At 46.8% G+C, this 21,033-nt stretch overlaps 1 protein-coding gene across 6 annotated transcripts in view; it reads right to left on the bottom strand.

The window, feature by feature from the left end:
* Positions 1-3,675: 3,675 nt before the first annotated feature.
* The window catches only part of PDE8B (phosphodiesterase 8B), a 139,795-nt gene continuing 122,437 nt past the window's right edge, over positions 3,676-21,033 (bottom strand). For all 6 annotated transcript variants that reach the window (XM_069963020.1, XM_069963022.1, XM_069963018.1 and 3 more), the window contains 9 exons: positions 20,821-20,985; positions 20,220-20,265; positions 18,960-19,095; positions 17,925-18,123; positions 10,800-11,017; positions 10,161-10,296; positions 9,906-10,073; positions 7,366-7,495; positions 3,676-5,658 (listed from right to left, as the gene is read on the bottom strand). In XM_069963020.1, the coding sequence (XP_069819121.1) occupies positions 5,543-5,658; positions 7,366-7,495; positions 9,906-10,073; positions 10,161-10,296; positions 10,800-11,017; positions 17,925-18,123; positions 18,960-19,095; positions 20,220-20,265; positions 20,821-20,985 (1,314 nt within the window). In that variant the 3' untranslated portion in view covers positions 3,676-5,542. The remainder of the gene's footprint in view (positions 5,659-7,365; positions 7,496-9,905; positions 10,074-10,160; positions 10,297-10,799; positions 11,018-17,924; positions 18,124-18,959; positions 19,096-20,219; positions 20,266-20,820; positions 20,986-21,033) is intronic.

Here is a 21,033-nt window from a genome sequence, read left to right as displayed (position 1 = left end):
ACAAGCGGTGGGGGGGGGGGGATTGTGGGTACAGAGTCACTTTAAGCTTATCACCAGCTAGGCGGAATGAGCTTATTATGCAAACAAAGCAGACTGGAAGGCCTCTTCTTCTGCATTTCTCCTACAGTATTGTGAGGAGGAGAAGGGATATGGCTGCGCTTCTGGGACACAAATTACATTATACAAAGTGGAAAATATGGACACACCTTTTAATTCCATGGGTTTTTCTACATTGTAGTTTCATATTGAAGACATGAAAACTTTGATGGACAAATATGGGATTAAACAGTGAACATAATTGTGATAAACAAACCAAAATCTTTGTAATATATATTCTTCACTGTAGTCCCCTTTTGCTTCAATGTCAGCTTTGCACACTCCTGGCATTCTCTCAATCAGCTTAATGAGGTTATCACCTGAAATGGCTTTCCGGTGGTTCTGAAGACGTTCCCAGAGGTGCTGAGCATTTGGTGGCTGCTTTGCCCTCACTGTGCAGCCCAACTCATCCCAAACAATCTCAATTAGGGTTAGGTTGGGTAATAGTGGAGGCCATGCCATCTGACCCATCTTTCTATCACCCCCCTCCTAGGTCACATAGCCCTAACACAGCCTGGAGGATTGTTTAGAGTCATGATCCTGTTGAAAAACAAATGCTATTTCAGCGTGCAGACCAGATGGGATGGCATGTTACTGCAGAATGCTGTGGTAATCATACTGGTTAGTGTTCCTTGAATTTTGAACAAATCACAGTGTCACTGGCATAGCACCCCCCACACATCACTACTCCTCCTACAATATTAGGGGGTTGCTTTCTTACCTGAGCTGTTTCTGTTTGTATGGGGATACATTTGTAAGCATGCTCTGTGACCTTTGTGACCTGTACAATCAACATTCGCAGGGGAGAAGAGTCAGTGCTGCTATTGTCTTATCTTTAAGATGTTGAGATGTGTCTGGTAATCAAACTCTCTAAACTCTTGGTCCTCTGTTCCTGGGACAGTTCTCACAACAGCCAGTTTCATTATAGGGTTTGATGGGTCTCATGACTACACTTACCTTAAAAAATAAAAAATTGACTAGACTAAGTGGTTCTTACAGCAGTTGAGGCCAAACACTTTATGGTATTGTGTACCATCCTATCACCACACAACATAACTTATGGATTTAAAGGGGTATTCCACTCAAACATAACTTTTGATATGGTGAGACTTTGCCCATGGTGAGGCTAACGATTTATTCCATACTTGTTATTATCTATTCAGTCTCCTTCCCCTAGTTCTGAGCTGCTGCTTTCTGAAGACACAAAAAACTGTGTAAGCTTTTCTCTCTGTCTCCCCCTCCTCCTCACTCCCTTCTGAGATGTCTGATGTAAACAATTCCCTATCTGCAACTTTGTAGCTTCTTTGTAATGCTGAGAGGGCTAATCTGAGGTCAAGTTGCTGATGAACTCAATGGCATTACAAAATTGCAGATAGGGACTTGTTTACATCAACCGTCTCAGAAGTGAGGAGGGGGAGACTGAGAGAAAAGCTTACACGTTTTTTTGTGTCTTCAGCAGAAAGCAGCAGCTCAGAATTAATCGCTTATTCCCATGATTCCCATTTCCATGATTACGGTATGTGCACATACAATGTGCTACAGACTGGAACACAGAACTCCCGGCATTATGATGATGATTATGATGCCAGGAGCTCTGAAACTGCTTAAATGGTCACAATTGTGTACTGACACTGCGTATCAGTACACTAGCGTGAGCATGTAGATTGATTTGGAGCTCCCAGCATCATCATGATACATGATGGTGGGAACTTTAAACTCTTCTGTAGTACATCATCCGTATTTCCAGACCGTGCATGTAATGTGGGAATAAGCCCTAACTCCTGACAAGGCCAACCTGTTCATTGAAAACCATTTCCGGTCACTACTAGAGATGATCGAACATCGGAAAATCTTAGGTTCTATAGAACTCGAACCTTGTCGAACCTTCCGCATTTGATTCCTGATGCCTTCCCTGTCCGTGGGGTATGAGGAGACAGCCCGAATGTTCGATCATCTCTAGTCACTACCTCATGAAGCTGATGGAGTGAACATCAAAAGTGTGCAATGCTGTCATCGAATCAAAAGGGTTCATTTAAAAGATACCTCTCCTTTAAAAAAAAAAACTGTCAAGCAGTTCCAAGTATTGTGTTCTTTCATTTCCAATAAACAGAATTAATGGAAGTCCCATAGACTTGCATTGAAGTCAACTTGCATTGAAGTCAATTTTTTATTTGTTAAAAAAAAAAACACAAGAAAAAAACATGGGATAAAAAGGTGTGTCCAAATGTTTGACTGGAACTGTATTTCTCTGTTTTAATTCTAACATTTAAAATTAAGGGTAGCTTAACACGTACCGACTCGCTGCGTTAATAACGCAGGGAGTTGGCTAGGTCCTGGCAGATCACTTTTACTACATACACGCAGCGGTCTGAACTACCGCTGCGTGTATGTAATTCTGCCTGCCGCTTAACCCCTTCTGTTGCCACCCGGCTTCCCCGTGCAGCGAGGAGAGGTAATGTATACAGAGCGGGAGCGGGGCGGCAACAGAAGGGGTTAAGCGGCCGGCATAATTACATACACTCAGCGGTCGTTCAGACCGCTGCGTGTATGTAGTGAAAGTGATCTGCCAGGACCTAGCCGACTCTGAGCGTTATTAACGCTGCGAGTCGGTATGTGTGAAGCTACCCTTAGGATAATAATATAAGAGGGTTAAAGGAGGAGATACTGGGAGATACTTTATAGGAACACTCACACAGAAATGCACAATGAATAAAGAGGATGTACCACCAGGTACATCCTCTTTAACCTGAAGCCACGGATCAAACTGCGCCGGCACGGGGAAGCCGGTGCCGCGGTCCGTTTTCTGGATCGAGACCTGGTTCCCGTGCACGGCGCCGTTCTATGCACCGGAACCAGCTGGTGCTCAAGCACTGGAGGTAGGCCGGCCCGGAGGGAATTCCCTCCCCTGTATGTCGCAGCTCCCTTATAATGAATGAGCCGCGCCAATAAATAGAGAGAAAAGTATCTTTATGTTCATATGGTGCGCCTGGGAAAAAACTTTTGATAATAAATGTTTAGCCCTTATAACACTGAATACAGATTATGTGTCCTCCAAATATAAATCCACGCCGTAGGGTGGCATATATACATCTACTCTATCAAGCATAACAACGATACTTCAGTCCCTGCAGATAAAATTCCGAAAGGTTCTAGAATATTCCTATAAGGTCACTGTGACAATATAAATGCAGCTCTATGTTTTGCCAGGAAAATAAAGATTAGCATAAATATACCTATATACTGCAATTTCCCATCTACAAATCTAAAGGAAATAGAGCATTGTACAAAACTAAAGCCCCCCCTAGCAATTCAATGATGCAGGAACACAGCCTAGTCCTAGCTGTTAACCAGCCTGTTGTGTTCTATCTAGAGATGAGCGAACCTCCAGCATGCTCGAGTCCATCCAAACCTGATCATTCGGCATTTGATTAGCGGTGGCTGCTGAACTTGGATAAAGCCCTAAGGCTATGTGGAAACCATGGATATAGTCATTGGCTGTATCCATGTTTTCCAGACAACCTTAGAGCTTTATCAAACTTCAGCAGCCCCCGCTAATCAAATGCCGAACGTTCGGGTTCGGATCGACTCGAGCATGCTCGAGGTTCGCTCATCTCTAGTTCTATCTTATAGTGATCTGTAGTGATATATTATACCTCTTATCACATTACCCTAACCTATAAATTGCCCTAGAATTATCAATGACATTGACAACAAAGATATATTCCTTGTCCTTTGACCTTATTAACAAAAACTTGTCATCATTTTCAAGTCATTTGCCCCAACCCCCCCCCCAAAAAAAACCAAAAAAACCTACTGTGACTACCCCAAAGAGTGGTGGTTCAGGCAGCATGACAGTGATGACAGGTTTCCTTTAAAGCCTAAATCTTTTCAGGACCTTAAGGGGTATTCCAGGTGGGAAGCGTGTTATAACTATGGCCTGGGGGGGGTTTAATGATGCCCACTTACCTCAGCTACAGCGCTGCGCTGGGATCCAGCTGCTCTGGTCCTCGTTCACTTCCTGGTCTGACACTGGGCTTAAGATCTGACATTTCAGGCCCGCTCAGCCAGTCAGCGACTATAGCGGGGACCCCAAAGGGCCTGAAACGTAACTTCTCAAGCCCAGTCTCAGACCAGGAAGCCGCCAGGGGACTAGGCACTGGAGCTGCTAGATATCAGCTTCAGAGCTGGAGACGGGGAGGCAAATAGATGTCATTGTTTTTATCCACCCCCTCTCCAGCCATAGTTAAAAACATCTACTACTCAGAGTACCCCTTTAAAAGTCTGGTGTGACTAGCACTGCTCCACTCTTGTCCAAGCTGTGATATAAGGAGCTGTTTTATCGGCCCCACTTACTTATGAACTGGTGCTATGCAGCCACATCTAATTGTTCAGGTACTGAGCAGAGTTAGGCCGTGTTCACACATTGCAGTAAGGTTTTTGATGTGGCTTTAAAAAACCATCACGAATAAGTCTGTGTTACCACCACATCACTGCAGCGTGTGAAGAGTCATGAACTGAGACTACATGGAGCCTTTTCATAACACAACTTTCTAATTTTTAAAGTTTTTAAAGTCTGACTGGTGGGGCCCTCTGTAATCTCTTAAATGGGGACCCCAAAATCCCTGCTAGGTGGAGCAAAGGGTCGTGCATGCCACCTCCCCATTCATTCTCTATGGAACCACTGGAGATGATATCTTCAGCAACTCCATAGAAAAGGAATGGCCAATCGCTGCCTTCGGGGCACAGGCCCGGTTGGGAACGCCAGACCAGTTACATTGAACGCTGGTTTCCGTACTCCCTCGATTTTCTTTAAAATTAGAAAATTGTCCTACAAAAGGTCCCTACGTAGCCTCAGACTTAGGCCGTAGTGAACCTAACAATAGATTGATAAGAAAACGTATGGTTCCCATATGGCAAGTATAAGAAGCCTTCCTGAGTCACTGATTACACCCCTGAATGTAACCCTGTACAAATATAGTAGATCAGTAGTCATTCAGGAAGGAAAACCATCACACATTCTTCCTTTCCTTCTATGATATATATGAAGCAATAGCTGGCATTAAAAAACAATTCCATCGAGAAATAGTCCATGGTTCTTGTCCATTGTATTCTCCTTTGATAATTAGTCAAGAATAACAAAGCCATTAAAATGCTAAATCGGCATCGGCAGTCCACAGTAAGGATAAGCTGGTGAGGATGGCATAGAGTAGCAGTTAACGTGAATGTTGGTGCTAGTTGTCAAATCACAGAGAAAAGCTCGGCTACCATTGTTTATCACTATTTCCCTTTGATTGGATGTCCATGTCATCATGCGGCCAACCATGAGCACGTCCTTTGTACAACTTCTCCATCCAGTCTTCGTAATACAGCTTTCCCTTATTCTGGATTACACCACCAGTAACTGGTTCACAGTGTAGGTAGGTCGGGAGGGGTCGCTGGTTGTCTATTATTTGTTGCTGTCAGATGGGCACCTGAGACTCTTGCACTTTAATTCATCTAAGGATTTCCAATACTTGTAGTTTTCTGTCAAGTGTTGTATGAGGTTGGGCAAATGTGCAAAGGCTGAAAGCAAAAAAGATAAAATTAGTGGGGATTCTAGTAGCTGGATGAGACGTTATGGACACCCTCCTCCCTGACTCATATAAGAGTTTGATAAACCATGTTTGATAAACTCCCCCTATATGTACATGTAATATATAAATTACATGTACATATAGGGGGAGTTTATCAAACATGGTGTAAAGTGAAACTGTCTCAGTTGCCCCTAGCAACCAATCAGATTCCACCTTTCATTCCTCACAGACACTTTGGAAAATGAAAGGTGGAATCTGATTGGTTGCTAGGGGCAACTGAGACAGTTTCACTTTACACTATTTTGATAAATCTCCACCATGAAGAATATAATAATAGTAAAGGAGAAGGAGCCATCCATAGCACGTAAACAAATGTATGCTCTCTTATTCCAACCCAACCTACAGTTCCCAATCCCCTGCTCTGATCTAGCGCTGCCACACAATACTATACAATACAATACATGCGGTGTATAAGCATCTATAAGGTACAGGGGCTGGTTCACACTCCAATATGGAGGTGACAAGTTCCCTTTAAGCTAAAGAACCTTTATAAGTACATTTAAAGGGGAACTATCAACAGGTTACTCAAATGGAACCTGCCTATTGTGCACAGGGCACTGAGGATGAAGTTATGTCTCTTACCTTCATCCTCGGCACCATTTCCATGCAGTTTGTAGTGTAATCCTGTGACTGGTTAGGCTGTTTGGAGCACTGGGGACGGGGCTACAGGGGCTACCCCCTCTCTAGTGCTCCAAACAGGGTACAGGATAACACTGAAAACTGCATGGGAACAGTGCTGAAGATGAAGATAAGAAACTTACTTTCACCCTCTGTACCCTAAAGGAGAACTATCAGCAGGTTAGATGAATCTAACCTGCTAACAACTCCCTATTGTGCACAGGGCACTAACACACACACCGTATACGCAGCGTATTTTCTGCTGCGATACGCAGCAGATTAGATCTAAGTAACTGAACACAGCATCAAATCTGCACCATCAAATCTGCTGCAGATCTGCTGCGTATACGGTGTGTGTGTTTGTACCCTTATGGTGCGTTCACACCTACAGGATCTGCAGCTGATTTTCTGCAGCAGATTTAATTTAAATAACTGAACACAGCATCAAATCTGCTGCAGATCTGCTGCAGATCCTGTAGGTGTGAACGCACCCTTAGGGTACATTCACGCTTACCGGATCCGCAGCTGATTTTCTGCTGCGGATCCGCGGCAGATTTCATTTAAATAACTGAACACAGCATCAAATCTGCACCATCAAATCTGCTGCGGATCTGCTGCAGATGTGCTGCGGATCCTGTAGGTGCGTTCACACGTTGAGGCTATGTTCACACTACTTATATTTCAGTCACTATTGTGGTCCTCTTATTGCAACCAAAACCAGTAGTGGATTAAAAACACAGAAAGGTTCTGTTCACACAATGTTGAAATTGAGTGGATGGCCGCCATTTAATGGCAAATATTTGCTGTTATTTTAAAACAACGGCTGTTGTATTGAAATAATGGCCGTTATTTACTGTTATATGGCGTTGTGTGAACAGATCCTTTCTGTGTTTTTAATCCAATCCTGGTTTTGGTTGCAAAATGAGGACCACAATACTGACTGAAATATACGTAGTGTGAACCCAGCCTTAAGGTTCAAATGCAAAAAAGTCATAGTAAAGGAAGTCTCTGCTCTTACCATCCCATGCATCAAACATGTCTGTGATAAAATAGTCTATAAAGGAGATCTGGGATTTTGGTATGCTACAGGTGTTGCGGTCAAATACTGGCATAACTACTGGCAATCCTTGTTGCTTCTCTTCATCTGTCTGTAAGAAAAATGAGATAACAGAACTAGGATGGTGTCAAATGTTATGTACAGAGCAAATCACTTCTCACCATCAATGGAATTGTAATGGCAGCCTTTCAAAAGTGATCTATGAATAAATTTGCACCATTCATAGCCAACATCCACCTCTGTACACAGTACAGCACCACCTCTCATGGTCAGCCACAGGTCTACCGGATCTCCCATCATTGTGACGTCACAGCCCCACTCAGAAATGCCCAGCCAACCAATCAGTGACTGAGGCGGTAACTGACTGCAGTCACTGACTGGTTGAGCTGGTAGTTCCTGCTTGGTCATGGCGAAACAGGATCCCGGAAGATAAAGGTGACTGGAGGGCAGGGGCGGTCTTGGCATTTCTGGGGCCCCAAGCGAAGTTATGACTGGGTCCCCCCCCCCTCGACATGCGCTCCACAACAATAGACTGCTGTGTGCTGCCCACAGTAGTATATACCCCTTGTGCGCTGCCGCCAGTAGTATATACCCCTTGTGTGCATTCCCCAGTAGTATATAGACACCTGTGTGTTCCTCCAGTTATGTATATGGACCCCCTTTGTGCTGCCCCAGTTGTATATAGACCCCCTGTGTGCTGCCCCAGTTGTATATAGACCCCCCTGTGTGCTGCGCCCAGTCGTATAGACCCCCTGTGTGCTGCCCCAGTCGTATATACCCCCTGTGTGCTCCTTTACTAGTATATAGATCCCCTGTGTGCTCCCCATTTGTATATAGCCCCCCTGTGTGCTCCCTCAGTGGTATTTAGCCCCCCTGTGTGCTCCTTCACTTGGATATAGACCTCCTGTGTGCTCCCCCACTTGGATATAGACCCCTGTGTGCTCCTCCAGTAGTATATAAACCCCCTGTGTGGTTCCCCCAGTAGTATATAGACCCCCTGTGTGCCCCACCAGTATTATATAGACCCCTGTGTGCTCCTCCAGCAGTATATAGACCCCTTTTGTGCTTCCTCCAGTAGTATACAGACCCATGTGTGCTCCCCCAGCAGTATAAAGACCCCCTGCGTGCCTCACCAGTAGTATATAGACCCCTGTATGTTCCCCCAGTAGTATATAGACCCAGTGTGTGCCCCACAAGTAGTATATAGACCCCCTGTGTGCCCCAACAGTTGTATATAGACTCCCTGTGTGCTCCCCTAGTAGTATATAGACCCCCTTTGTGCTCCCCCAGTAGTATATAGCCCCCCTTTGTGCTCCCCCACTTGGATATAGACCTCCTGTGTGATCCCCCAGTTGTATATAGACCCCATTCTGCTGCCCCAAGTAGTATATAGACCCCCTGTGTGCTGCCCCCAGTAGTATATAGACCCCTCTGTGAAGCCCCAGTAGTCTATAGCCCCCCTGTGTACTCCCCCAGTTATATATAGCCCCCCTGTGTGCTCCCCCATTTATATAGACCCCCCACAAGGACAAAGTGGCCACTTGTGACCCCAGGGAAAACACTTTCTGCGGCTACAAGAGTAACTGACAGGAAGGGAGACAATGGCAGCGGCCCTGTCCAGCAGTCTTGAGCACAAGAGCGGGGCGTGGGGCCCCCTGGATGTTGGGGGCCCCAAGCGATTGCTTGGGGTGCTTGGTGCCAAAGACCGCTACTGCTGGAGGGTGACAGGGAGCAGTGGTGCTGTACCTCAGGGAGCACGGGGACAGGTAAGTATAATTTCATTATTATGTTCCCACCAACCTATGCCCTCCCTGATTTTTCACATTTGCCCAGAGTCTCCTTTAAAGGAGAAATCCAACGTTTTTTAAAATCTGGCACCCAACAAGGGCGAATTTGATCAGGAGAAGGAGCTTACCTCTACCCGTGTCTGTGGTGAGTAGCAGGACCGGCCTTGGGACCTCCGCCTGGCTCCAGGATCTCCAGCGCTGACCCTGCTGATAGACTAGCCACTCAGCCAATCTGTGATGAGGTAGGACGCCACTGCAGACACCGATTGGCTGAGCGGTCAGTCCATCAGCCAGGAAAGGCCTCCCCCCCCCCCGAGTCGTGATGTCAATACACCTTGGGGGAAAATTTCTTCCGGCGAGGGTCCTGAGGTCATTCTGACGCTCACCGAGGGCACGGGGAGAGGTAAGTTCCTACTCCTGATCAAATTTCCCCCTGCCCCTGCCGGCTGCCAGATTTTCAAAAACGCCAGACTTCTCCTTTAAGGACCCATATACTGTACAATGACACACAGCCTGTATTGTTCCTATAGGATGGAGCTGTGCACTGCTGTACAGGCACCAACAGACTCCATATGTTCTGAGATACATACCTGGTGTCAGGTAGACAGTGGCACTCTTTATGAAATAAGCTATACAGTACCAGGCACACTAACCTCAATGGCAGTCCTGTAATACAGCCATGTGTATGAGCCATGAACACAAAAAGGTTTATACCTGAGCAAAGTACTCCTCTGAGATCCTCCCAGCCCATTCAATGCACAAATCCAATGGACGGCACGGGTTGGCCACATCTGCACATTTTATCATCATGCGTTTGATGAGTATTCGATTCTCGGGGGAATTTTTGATACTAGGCGAACACTCGCAGTCACTGCCCTCGCTCTGCAGACAAACACAATCCTGTTATATTTTATTGTGTAGAAACAAGAGATAGAACTTAGTTATCTAACAGTCCTGGCTTCATCTTACATTTGAGTTGCTCTCCTCGGCAGCGATCGGCTTGTTGATACTATTCACAAACTTGTTCACGTGCTCAAAGTGTCGTGTCATCTCTGTGGCTAAAACCATATCAATTATGGCTTGACGGAGGGTCCGATATTGGGTTCTATAGAAGAGATAAGAGTGCATAGGCAATTAATCCATGATTATCACTGTGTTTTATAGCAAATAATTTGTCAGTTTTTTACGTTTGCAGATTCTGCTAATGTTGCAAACTCTTTTCAAAATGAAGACAGTTTATTACAATGGAATTGATGTATTCTTTCCAGTCTGACAAAGTGCTCTCTGCTGCCACCTCTGTCCATGTCAGGAACTGTCCAGAGCAGTAACAAATCTCCATAGAAAACCTCTCCTGCTCTGGACAGTTCCTTTCATGGACAGCAATGGCAGCAAAGAGCACTGTGTCACACTAGAAAGAATACATCACTTCCTGTAGGACATACAGCAGATGATAAGTACTGGATAACTTGACTATTTCAAATAAAACGAATCTGTATAACTTCTGATTTTTTTTTAATCATGGATGTAACTTGTAAGCTTTAGGTCAATAGATTACAGATCCAGTTGAGTCCATACACTCACAACACGATAAGATGTAACATAACATACCGGTCCATGTTCTTGAATATATTGCATTTGCCATCCTTTGCTGTGAGCTGGAACGCCAATGCAGAGTGGTGACTTTCTAAGACGGCAGTGTCATTATAAAGCAGGGCCAACTCACTGCCGGCATTGCACAGAAAAGAGTTGGTGCGACCGGGGTGATCTATATCGTGAACTGTGGCAGCTATTAACGCAGCTACTTTGTCCAGCTGATCAAGGCTTGACTATGAAGAGAATCACAAAGAGAAGGAGTCAGATGGTAACAAAGAGCAGACAGAAATAAAAAACTATCATATACAGCAATACCAACCACTCCTAAAAATTGTATGCTCAAATATTAACCCTGCTGGAGCATTTGGGCCCTGCAACTGGTAGCTGGTTGGATTATATCTAGATCACTTGGGTATTTGGCCAAGGTGATGCCAGACCTCTTTAAATCTGTATCTGGCGGTTTCACCAGTTACAAACCATGTTTGTTTGAGTCCTTAATGGGGTACACCAGCATGGAAGAACTTTGATTCAAATCATCTGGTGTCAGAAAGCTTTATAGATTTGTACCTTCTATTTAAAAAAGAATATATCACAATTCAAGTACTTATGAGCTAATGTATGTCTTGCAGGAAGTGGTGTATTATTTCCAGTCTGACACAGTACTCTCTGCTGCCACCTCTGTCCATGACAGGAACTATCCAGACCAGTAGCAGGGCATACAGCAGTTGATAAGTACTGGAAGGTTTGAGTTGTTTTTAATAAAAGTTATTTCAATGGGTGGGCACCGGTGCTGCCTGAGTGGCGGCCCCTGCGCGGCTTCTTCCCGCCAGTTCCATCTGCCTGCGGCCGCCATCTTAGCTGAGGGCAGCCCTCCCTCCACTACCCTGCAGGCGCAGACCCAGCGTGGATGACAGCCCCGGTCCCATCTTACGGACATAGGCTGCATGTACTGCTCCTCAAACTGCAGTGTGGGGTAAGGAGTGGACCTTCATCTAGATACTGAGGTTGGGGCCATAGACAATTGTGACTTTCACTGTGCACCCTCTGTCACAGACCTGCCGGGGCCTTTGCTGCTGCTCCCTGCTGCTATCTATACGCCTGCCTGCCTTACCCCTGGAGACTGTATCCTATTACATCCTCATTGGCGGCTGTGTTACCTGTGCTGTTCGCCCCCCCCCCAGGTGTTATGGGAGGGTCCAGAGGAGGGCACAACCCTAATAAGACTAAGAAGAACAAGGGGACCCCAGCGGCTCCCTCCCGTCCCCCCTCGGACATAGACTCTGGGCCTGAAGGCGTTGAGGGGACCCCTGCAGAACGCAGCCCTCTTCCCACGAAAGTGCAGGCTCAAGCGGCTAAACAACTAGAGCGCTTCTCCAGATCCATGGCACGCCGCAGGGATGCTTCTAGAGACAGTCACGTATCCTGCTTTGAGGGCTCTCCTAGCCCACCCAGACTGCATTCTCCTGAACGGTCCCAATATTCAGCCTCTGCTATTGATGGGAAATTCTCAGAAATCCTGGCTGCTATAAACACCTGTCAATCAATGCTCGTCACTAAGGTGGACGAACTCTGCCAGGACTTTGTCATTCTGGGGCATGAAACCCAAAAGATCCGGGAGCGCACCACTGAGGTGGAGAGGAGGGTTTCGGAGATGGAGGATACTGTTCATCCTATTCCTGCTCAGATCGTGGATTTGCAACGGCAGGTGAAAGCTGTCATGGCCCGTGCGGACGATTTCGAAAACAGGCTGAGACGGAATAACGTCCGCATTGTGGGGCTGCCGGAAAAAACGGAGGGTGACGATCCGGTGGCATTCACTGAACGCTGGCTACGCCAAATTCTGCCTGCTGAGACCTTCTCTGCTTACTTCACCATTGAGCGAGCTCATCGTGTTCCTGCTAAACCCCCGCCACCGGGGGCCCCCCCCAGGCCTTTCCTGTTTCGGTTACTGCATTTCCGTGATCGAGATGCCATCCTGAGAGCGGTTCGGGTCAAGGGGGAAGTCATGATTGACAACAGTAGAGTGTCCTTCTACCCTGATTTTTCCGTGGAAATACGGAAGCAGCGCACGCAATTTACGGAAGTCCGCAACAAACTTCGTGCCAAAGGATACCAATACTCCATGTTGTACCCTGCTCGCCTGCGAGTGGTGGTTGGGAATACTACGAAATTCTTCACGTCCCCCTCGGCCGCCCTGGAGTGGGTGGAGGCGGCGCCGCGTGTTCCACCGGCTGATTGAAGAGTTACATGGCGGTGTTCCTACTTTCGGTGTTCCAGCCGCTGTACAACCTGGGACTGTTTGTTTACGATGGACATTTACTGAGTCTTTAGTTGGGGGTCAAAGGTCCTTGGTTCACCTGGTTGGTTTGGGGGGGGGGGAGGGAGGTTTGGGGGGGGGGGGGTCTATACTTCATAGATCAGGGGGGGGTGGGGGTGAGTTGGAGATTATTTAGCTCAAGCATAGAGTAATTTGCCTCGGCAGTGACTAGCTCTGTCGATTAGTGTTCAGTTAGGGTCTAAGGTCTGCACTCGTAGTTTGGTGGTGTTAGACAGGGAGTTGGGTACCCAGTCCAGTTGACTAGGATGTTCTTGCTTTTTGTTCGTTATACGTTTGATGTTTGTTCCTTGTCTGTCCAGTACGTTGTGTGGTGTGTTTGGAGGTGTGTGTGGCTGCGCCTTTCCCCCCCTTGGCTGCTGGTCCTGATAGATCTGTTCCTATCTTCTGGTCATTATGATGGCGTCCCTTAAAGTTCTTAGTTGGAATGTGAGGGGCCTTAACTCCAAATTCAAGAGGTCCTTGGTGTTGGACTTTGTGAAACGCCATTCTCCCCACATTATCTGTTTACAGGAGACTCATGTGATCGGACAGAAAACCCTGGCTCTGAAGAGGGCCTGGATAGCCAAGGGGTACCATGCTACTTACTCTACATCCTCTAGAGGTGTCTCTGTACTCATCTCTAAAGCTCTGCCGGTAGTGGTCTCCCAGGTGGTGTGTGACCAGTTTGGTCGATTTGTGATCCTGCACTGTGCATGTCAGTCATTGTCATTTACCCTGGTTTCCCTCTATGTCCCCCCCCCCCTTCTCTGAGTCTCTCCTGGACGTAATCTCTGTGCATTTATCCTCTTTCCCTGTAGACCCTGTCTTGGTGGTTGGTGATTTTAATGTAGTTCCCGACCCCTCTCTGGACCGGACGAGTGGTGTGGACCCGGCCTCCGCCCGGCTCAACGCCTGGTGTGCTGCTCTCCATTTGCAAGATGTTTGGCGCTGGAGGTTCCCGCAAACGGTGAAGTACTCATACTTCTCGCAGGTACATGGTACCTTTTCTAGGATAGACCTGGCCCTTGCTTCTCCTGACTTATTGCCCCGTATTGGGGAGATATCCTACACCAGTAGAAGGATCTCAGATCATTCCGCCCTACTAGTCTCCCTTAAACTATCTGGCCCTTCTTCCTCTAAGCTGTGGCGTATGCAACCCGGATGGTTGACCTCCGAGGTGGTGCAGGAGGCTCTGTCAACTGCTCACACTTCCTATTGGGAGCACAACTCAGACTTCCCAGATCCACTGATTAAGTGGGATGCGTATAAGGCAACCATCAGGGGAGCATATGTCACGGGGGTGACCACGCAAAAGAGTGTGCATAGACGGAAGGAGGCTTCTTTAATGGCCCTTATTGATTCTCTGGAGGTGGAGGTGGCACGTACTGGGGAGGAAGACAAAAGGAAAAAATGGTCTAGGGCCCAGAGGGACTTGCTAGTCTTACAAAAGGAGCGCACAAGGAAAAAACTCTTTGCCACTGAGGCGGCTCTCTTCGAGTTTGGGGACAAAAATGGCAAGCTGCTGGCTTATCTGGCGAGGGCAGAGCGCCCCACAGTTTCCATCCCTGGGGTCTCTGGTGACCAAGGGGTTCTGGTGACTGAAGCTGCCCAGATTAACTCGTTCTTTCGGGCCTTCTACCAAGACCTCTACTCCCCCCACTGCTCCCCTGATCCCTTGGCATATGCGACCTTCTAGGACCAGACTCCCTTACAGTCCCTGGCCCCCTCGCAGTCCGAAGCTCTTGACTCCCCTCTTACGGTGGAGGAGATAGTGGAGGCCATTAAATCCATGCCTCTGGGGAAGACGCCGGGTATGGACGGGTTAGTCATAGACTGGTACAAAAATAACGCTGAGGCTATAGCCCCCCGCCTCCTTACTATGTATGGGGAATCCTTAGAAGTGGGCCGCCTCCCGCAATCACTTCGTGAGGCCCTGATCGTGCTGCTCCTGAAGCCGGGCAAGGACCCACTATCCCCTTCCTCATACAGACCTATCTCTCTCCTTACAATTGATGTGAAAATCTTGGCTAAGGTACTTGCGACACGGCTTAACGGGGTCATACACTCGGTGATACACCCTGACCAGACCGGGTTCATGCCGGGTAGAGCCACGGATATCAACATTTCCCGCTTATTTATGAACATTGCTGCTAGCGAGTTGGACGCTGTTCCAGGGTACGTACTCAGTCTTGACATTCACAAGGCCTTTGACTCTGTAGAGTGGCCGTATCTGTGGTCTCTGCTCGGCGGGATGCGGTTTGGTCCGCGGTTCCGAGCCTGGGTTCGGTTGTTATACGCGGAGCCCACTGCCAAGATACGTACCAACCTTGATATCTCCCCCTCTTTCTCTCTCGGGCGGGGGACGAGGCAGGGCTGCCCTCTGTCACCCTTACTTTTTGCCATTGCCATTGAACCGTTGGCGGCGGCGGTTCGTGCCTCGCCCTCGGTCAGGGGCCTCCAGAGGGGGTCCATCGTTGAGAAAGTGTCGCTATATGCGGACGATACTCTGGTGTATCTAGCAGACGTGGGACCCTCCCTGGTGGCTCTAATGTCGCTTATCCACGACTTTGGTGCCATTTCCGGTCTGATGGTGAACTGGCCTAAGTCGGTCCTTATGCCCCTGTCACCTTCTCTCCCCCTGCCTACTTCCCTGCCGGATCGATTGTTGGTGACTCGTCAATTCCGATACTTGGGCGTGGAGATCACGGCCTCCATAAGCAGTTATATGTCCCTGAACCTAGCGCCTCTCCTGTCAACTACCAACCTCCGTTTGCAGAAATGGGGGCCTCTTCCGCTTTCCCTACTAGGTAGGATTAACATCTTTAAAATGATCTTTCTTCCTAAATTCCTCTATCTGTTTCACGCTTTCCCCGTCTTTCCTCCTAAACAGTTCTTTACAGACTTGGCCAAGATTCTGAGATCCTTCTACTGGCAGGGCGGGTCACCTAGGATTGGCTACTCTCACCTCCTTGCGCCCAAGCATCAGGGGGGCCTTGCAGCTCCTGATATGTATCACTATTTTCTAGCCTCACAATTGGTATATGCTAACTGGTGGTTAGACCTGGACCTTAGCAATGCAGCGGTGGCGTTGGCCGGGGCGCTGGTGGGCTCCTACGAGGGTTTGACGAATACCCTTTATAGATACACCCCATCTTCTTCTTGGGCCCCTCCTCCGGCTACGGTGCAGAGGGTGTGGAGAGTTGTACATAGGCAGATGTCCTCGCCCCCCTTCTCCCCCCGTACTCCCCTGTGGCTCAATCCTCATCTCCCAGAACTCCTGGGCCTGCAGGGTGCTTCTCTTTGGGGTAAACATGGTGTCCGTTATCTATCACATATATTTCCATCTGATAATGTGTTCCACTCCTTCTCGGCCGTGTGTGTACTCTATGGGATACCTCGCACAGCGTTTTTTCATTACCTGCAGCTGCGTCACGCTGTTCATTCTCAGTTTGGCAGCCTCACGGTTCCCCTGGAGTTCACACCGGCTGAGAAGCTTTTAGGCTCCCCTGACCTGGATAAGCCTCTGACGCATAGTTATTTACTGTTGAGCCCAGACGACTCATCCCCTTTCCAAAAGGCATATGAGAAATGGGTGGTGGATGTCCCCTCACTGGGGGAACAGCAGTGGAAAGAGGTGGTGCACACGTATTATCCTACGGTGGTAAGTGCTAGAGACCGATTGATTCAGTTTCGCTTTCTGATGCGGACATATTATACCCCGGAGAGACTCAGGAAGATGGGGGTGTCCCCATCGGATACCTGTTTTAAATGTATGTCGGATGTCGGCACTTTCATGCACGCTGTATGGTCATGCCCTAAAATACAGATCTTTTGGCGTTCAGTCTTGCAATTTCTGTCTGATCACTTTGACTTCCCCTTTGTCTGTACCCCTTCTGTCTGTCTGCTAGGACTAATTAACGGAATCACACGCAACAAATACTATAGGGTATTCATTAGATTTCTTTTATTTTGTGCCAAAAAAATTATAGCCATGGAATGGAAGTGTGTGGATGTCCCTTCTCTGGCTCACTGGAAGCAGATAGTTAATAAATACGTCCCGCTATATGAAGCCCTATATGAACACCGCAAATGCCCCCAGAAATTTAAGAAAATATGGATTCACTGGCTCATGCTGGATGAGACGGCCGATGTTTGATCCTTTCTGTTGGTTCTCTGGCTGGGGGGGGGGGGAGTGCGGCGCTGTCCGGGTATGTGTGTGCCTGAGTGTATGTGGAGTCTTTTTTTGTTCCGTCCTTCCCTAATTAATCAGGATTACTGTTGCCTGACAGCTTAGGTATTCGAGATACGCTTTCGCTGTTACCCTTGATTACTGTACTGCTGTAGCTGTGGCCTGCCGTATTATGTTGAGCTCCCTGCAGTTGTGTCTCTATATAACATGTGACGGGCGGATTGTGCCTGGTTTTGTTTCTGTTTGTCTTTTTTTCATGGAAAAAAAAAGAGAAAATGTTTAAATAAATTCTTTAAAAAAAAAAAAAAGTTATTTCAAAATTTGTATGTCTTTCTGACACCAGTTGATTTGATCTCCCCCCCCCCCTCACCGGAGTACCCCTTTAGACCTGTTATTTCCAACTAAGATTTCCCTGTTCCTGCACTGATTTTCTGCTTGATTGACAATTTTGGTCCTGATTTAGCTCTGACTGCCTCATACACACCAAATATACTGTATACAGTATATTAAACCCTCCAAAATTCTTAAGTCAAAAGACAACTCAAACAGAAAAAGGAGGTCCTATAGGTGTACTGATCTAGCCCTACAGTATACTCATGTTAGGGACCCACAGACAGCAATGAAATCTCCATACCTTCACGTTCTCCTTCAGAAGGAAATATGCTGTGGCGTGAAGGACATCAGCCGCATGGGTGGAGTTGTGGTAGGCATTGGAGGCGTGATAGTTGACCTCAATCACTTGCAGCCAGGAGCGCAGGGTCGCTTCAGAGCAGTTCAGAAATTCACAGACACCAAAAGCAGCAAATATTTTCAGCCCAAGATAAACCAGCGGCCTAGAAAAACAAAAGCAAGACATCATATGGGCAAACGATGGGGAAACAAATAAAAGTGCCTGTGCACAAAGAACTGTACACCTTCAAAAGAAGCACTGCAGCAGCTGGATTTCTTCCAGGATGCTATTGTGGCCAAGGTTCTCAATTGAAATGAATTAACTTGATGATAATGCCACCTAAGGCTATGTCCACACATTGTAAGAGACCGGCCATTCCGTGACCCGGCACAGAATGGCTGGTCTCTGAAAAGATTATCCCAGCCGCTGCTGCAGTAGCGGCCGGATGATCTTTAGCGCCACAGAGTTCTGATGCAGGCGCATCCGTGCACGCCCACATCACAACTCCCCACTGCATGCGGCCGGAGCACCACGCTCCATAGTGTGCACTGACAGGGTTTTCTGCGGCCGCTATGACATGTCAGTTTTCTACGGTGCGGCTAGGGATTTCAGCCGAAGTGTATACTATGTGTATAGACTCCGGCCGGGATCACTTCAGGCTGCGGCACTACGTAAGCAGTGGAAATCACAGTGGAAATTACGGAACTTACGTAGTGTGAACATAGCCTTATGGTGCATTTACACAGACAGATTTATCTGACAGATTTTTGAAGCCAAATCCAGGAACAAACTATAAATAGAGAACAGATCATAAAGGAAAGACTGAGATTTCTCCTCTTTTCAAATCCATTCCTAACTTTGATTTAAAAAATCTGTCGGATAAATCTCTCTGTGTAAACGTACCATAAATATCTCTTGTATAGCTCCCTTATGAACAGGGGAAGGGCTTACATTATGTTATATACAGTATATTATTATAACTTTTAGCATACCATTTACCTTTTATGTGTAACAGCTTCTAATTCAAATATGTTAAAGTCCCAGGTTTCCTCATTGTCCAGTAACTGTGCTACTTGAGGAGGAACGTCATTGATGGCTACTGGCACAGAAAGGTGACTATGGCTCTGGTGTATGTCTGGAACAATAAACAGGAGACATAAGGCTGCTGCCTGCTATAGCATAGTCCAACCGTTATATATTAATAGCATTTGTTTACATACATATAACATTGTTCACTTGAATCATGAAATACAGAACCATTCTGAGTTGATTTATTTCTTAATGAATCTTTAGGGAAGAGCTCCAGAGATAAATGCTAAAATTCCCTGTGTCTACAGCCACCACTAGGGGGTGCTAAAATCTGCACTTTCAGGCAATTTTTCAGGATAAGCTCCCATTGAAGTTAAAGAAGTATCTAACCTGCTGATATGTCCCTATAGCACATGGGGTGTACTTTGCGGTTTGATCCATATGCTAATGAGGCACTTTGGTGCACTGGGGCAGACTACCACCTTTAGTGCACCAATCTACTCTGGCTGTCCCGTCCCTTCTAATGAAAATTCATCTGGCGCTCTGCAGTGATGGGCACCGTAGTGACCTGACTGCAGATTGCTGCCCCTAATATCTATTAAAAGGAGTGGGCTGGCTGGGGAGGATCGGTGCTCTGAGGGTGGTAGTCCAACCCCAGTGCACCAAATCGCCTCATTAGCATATCGATTAAAGTACACAGAAACAACGCCAAGGATGAGGTTAAGAAATTTACCTTTGTCCTTAGCGCCCCGTGCTCTACAGGGACATATCAGCAGGTTAAATACCTCACACTTGGTGGGGTTGTCATTGTTAAGATATTAAAGGGGTTGTTTGGGATAAATTAATAGTTAGCAATCCTGCCGGGGCTGCGGTGGACATGACAGTAATGTATACTTACCTGTTCTGTTCCGCTGCAGCTACTGAAAATGGCCGCTACGCATAGACTCTATACTGTCTACACTGAGCGGCCATTTCCAATGGGAGCAGCATCTCAGTGGATGTTTCGGAAACACTGAGAGTGGTGGAGAGCTGGAGGCAACAGCTGTGGTGAAGTCGGACAGGTAAGTATAAAGCACTATCATGCACCCCCCTCCCCCCGCAGCCTCGGCTGCATCACTAATTATCAATTTATCGGAAGAAAAAGTCCCAGAAAACTCTTTTAATATGCAATTTGCCACAGTATGGCTATGTTCTGGCTCAGCACCTACCCAGTATTATTCAACAACTTACTTTTTGAGAAAACATATTCATTTCCTGAAAGTCTTCGCAAACCATCCTGAGATAAAAAAAAAAAAGAAGTTTCATATCTGTTATTATACAGTCCCATGTCCTAACCTCTTAAAGGGTTACTCCCACACAAAAAAATCTTTCAAATAAACTGGTACCAGAAATGTCAGAGATTTGTAATTTACTTGTGTTAAAAAAATCCCAAGTCTTTTAGTACTTATCAAATGCTGCAGGAAGTGCTGTATTCTTTCCAGTATGGAGAACAATAGAGGTTTTCAATGGGGATTTGCTACTGGACAGTTCCTGACATGGACAGAGGTGGCAGGATTGTGTCAGACTGGTACGAATACACCACTTCCTGCAGGACATACAGCAACTGATAAGTACTGGAAGACTGGAGATTTCTTAAAAGAGGTAAATTTCAAATCTCTGGCACTTTCTGACTCCAGTTGATTTGAAAGAACTTTTTGCTGGAGTACCCCTTTAAGTAAAACATTGATTGCAAACTGAGCGGACAATGGCCTGAACACATAGGGCTAGTAAGAATATAATGGGGACAGAGGAAGAAAAACCGTCTCCAATGTAAAAAAAAAACTGTACATACAGACATCAGACCTCCTACAAGGTCACTGGTGTGAGGGTCTTCGTCTTTGGTTCCCAGCTGTGGAGAATAGAGCTCTGTCGTCCTCAGTATTTCTAAAACTCTGTCCAAGGCCTCGGCCACAGTCACAGGACTGTTCTCCTGAGCAGCGTTTATTATATTAATGACCTGTAAAGCAACGTGGATAAGAACATCTTATATGTTTTAGCATAATTA

This window comes from Dendropsophus ebraccatus, chromosome 3, assembly GCF_027789765.1.
Source record: "Dendropsophus ebraccatus isolate aDenEbr1 chromosome 3, aDenEbr1.pat, whole genome shotgun sequence".
Classification (NCBI taxonomy): domain Eukaryota; kingdom Metazoa; phylum Chordata; class Amphibia; order Anura; family Hylidae; genus Dendropsophus; species Dendropsophus ebraccatus.
The sequence above is the reverse complement of the archived record's forward strand: the minus strand, read 5'-3'. Positions and strand labels throughout refer to the sequence as shown.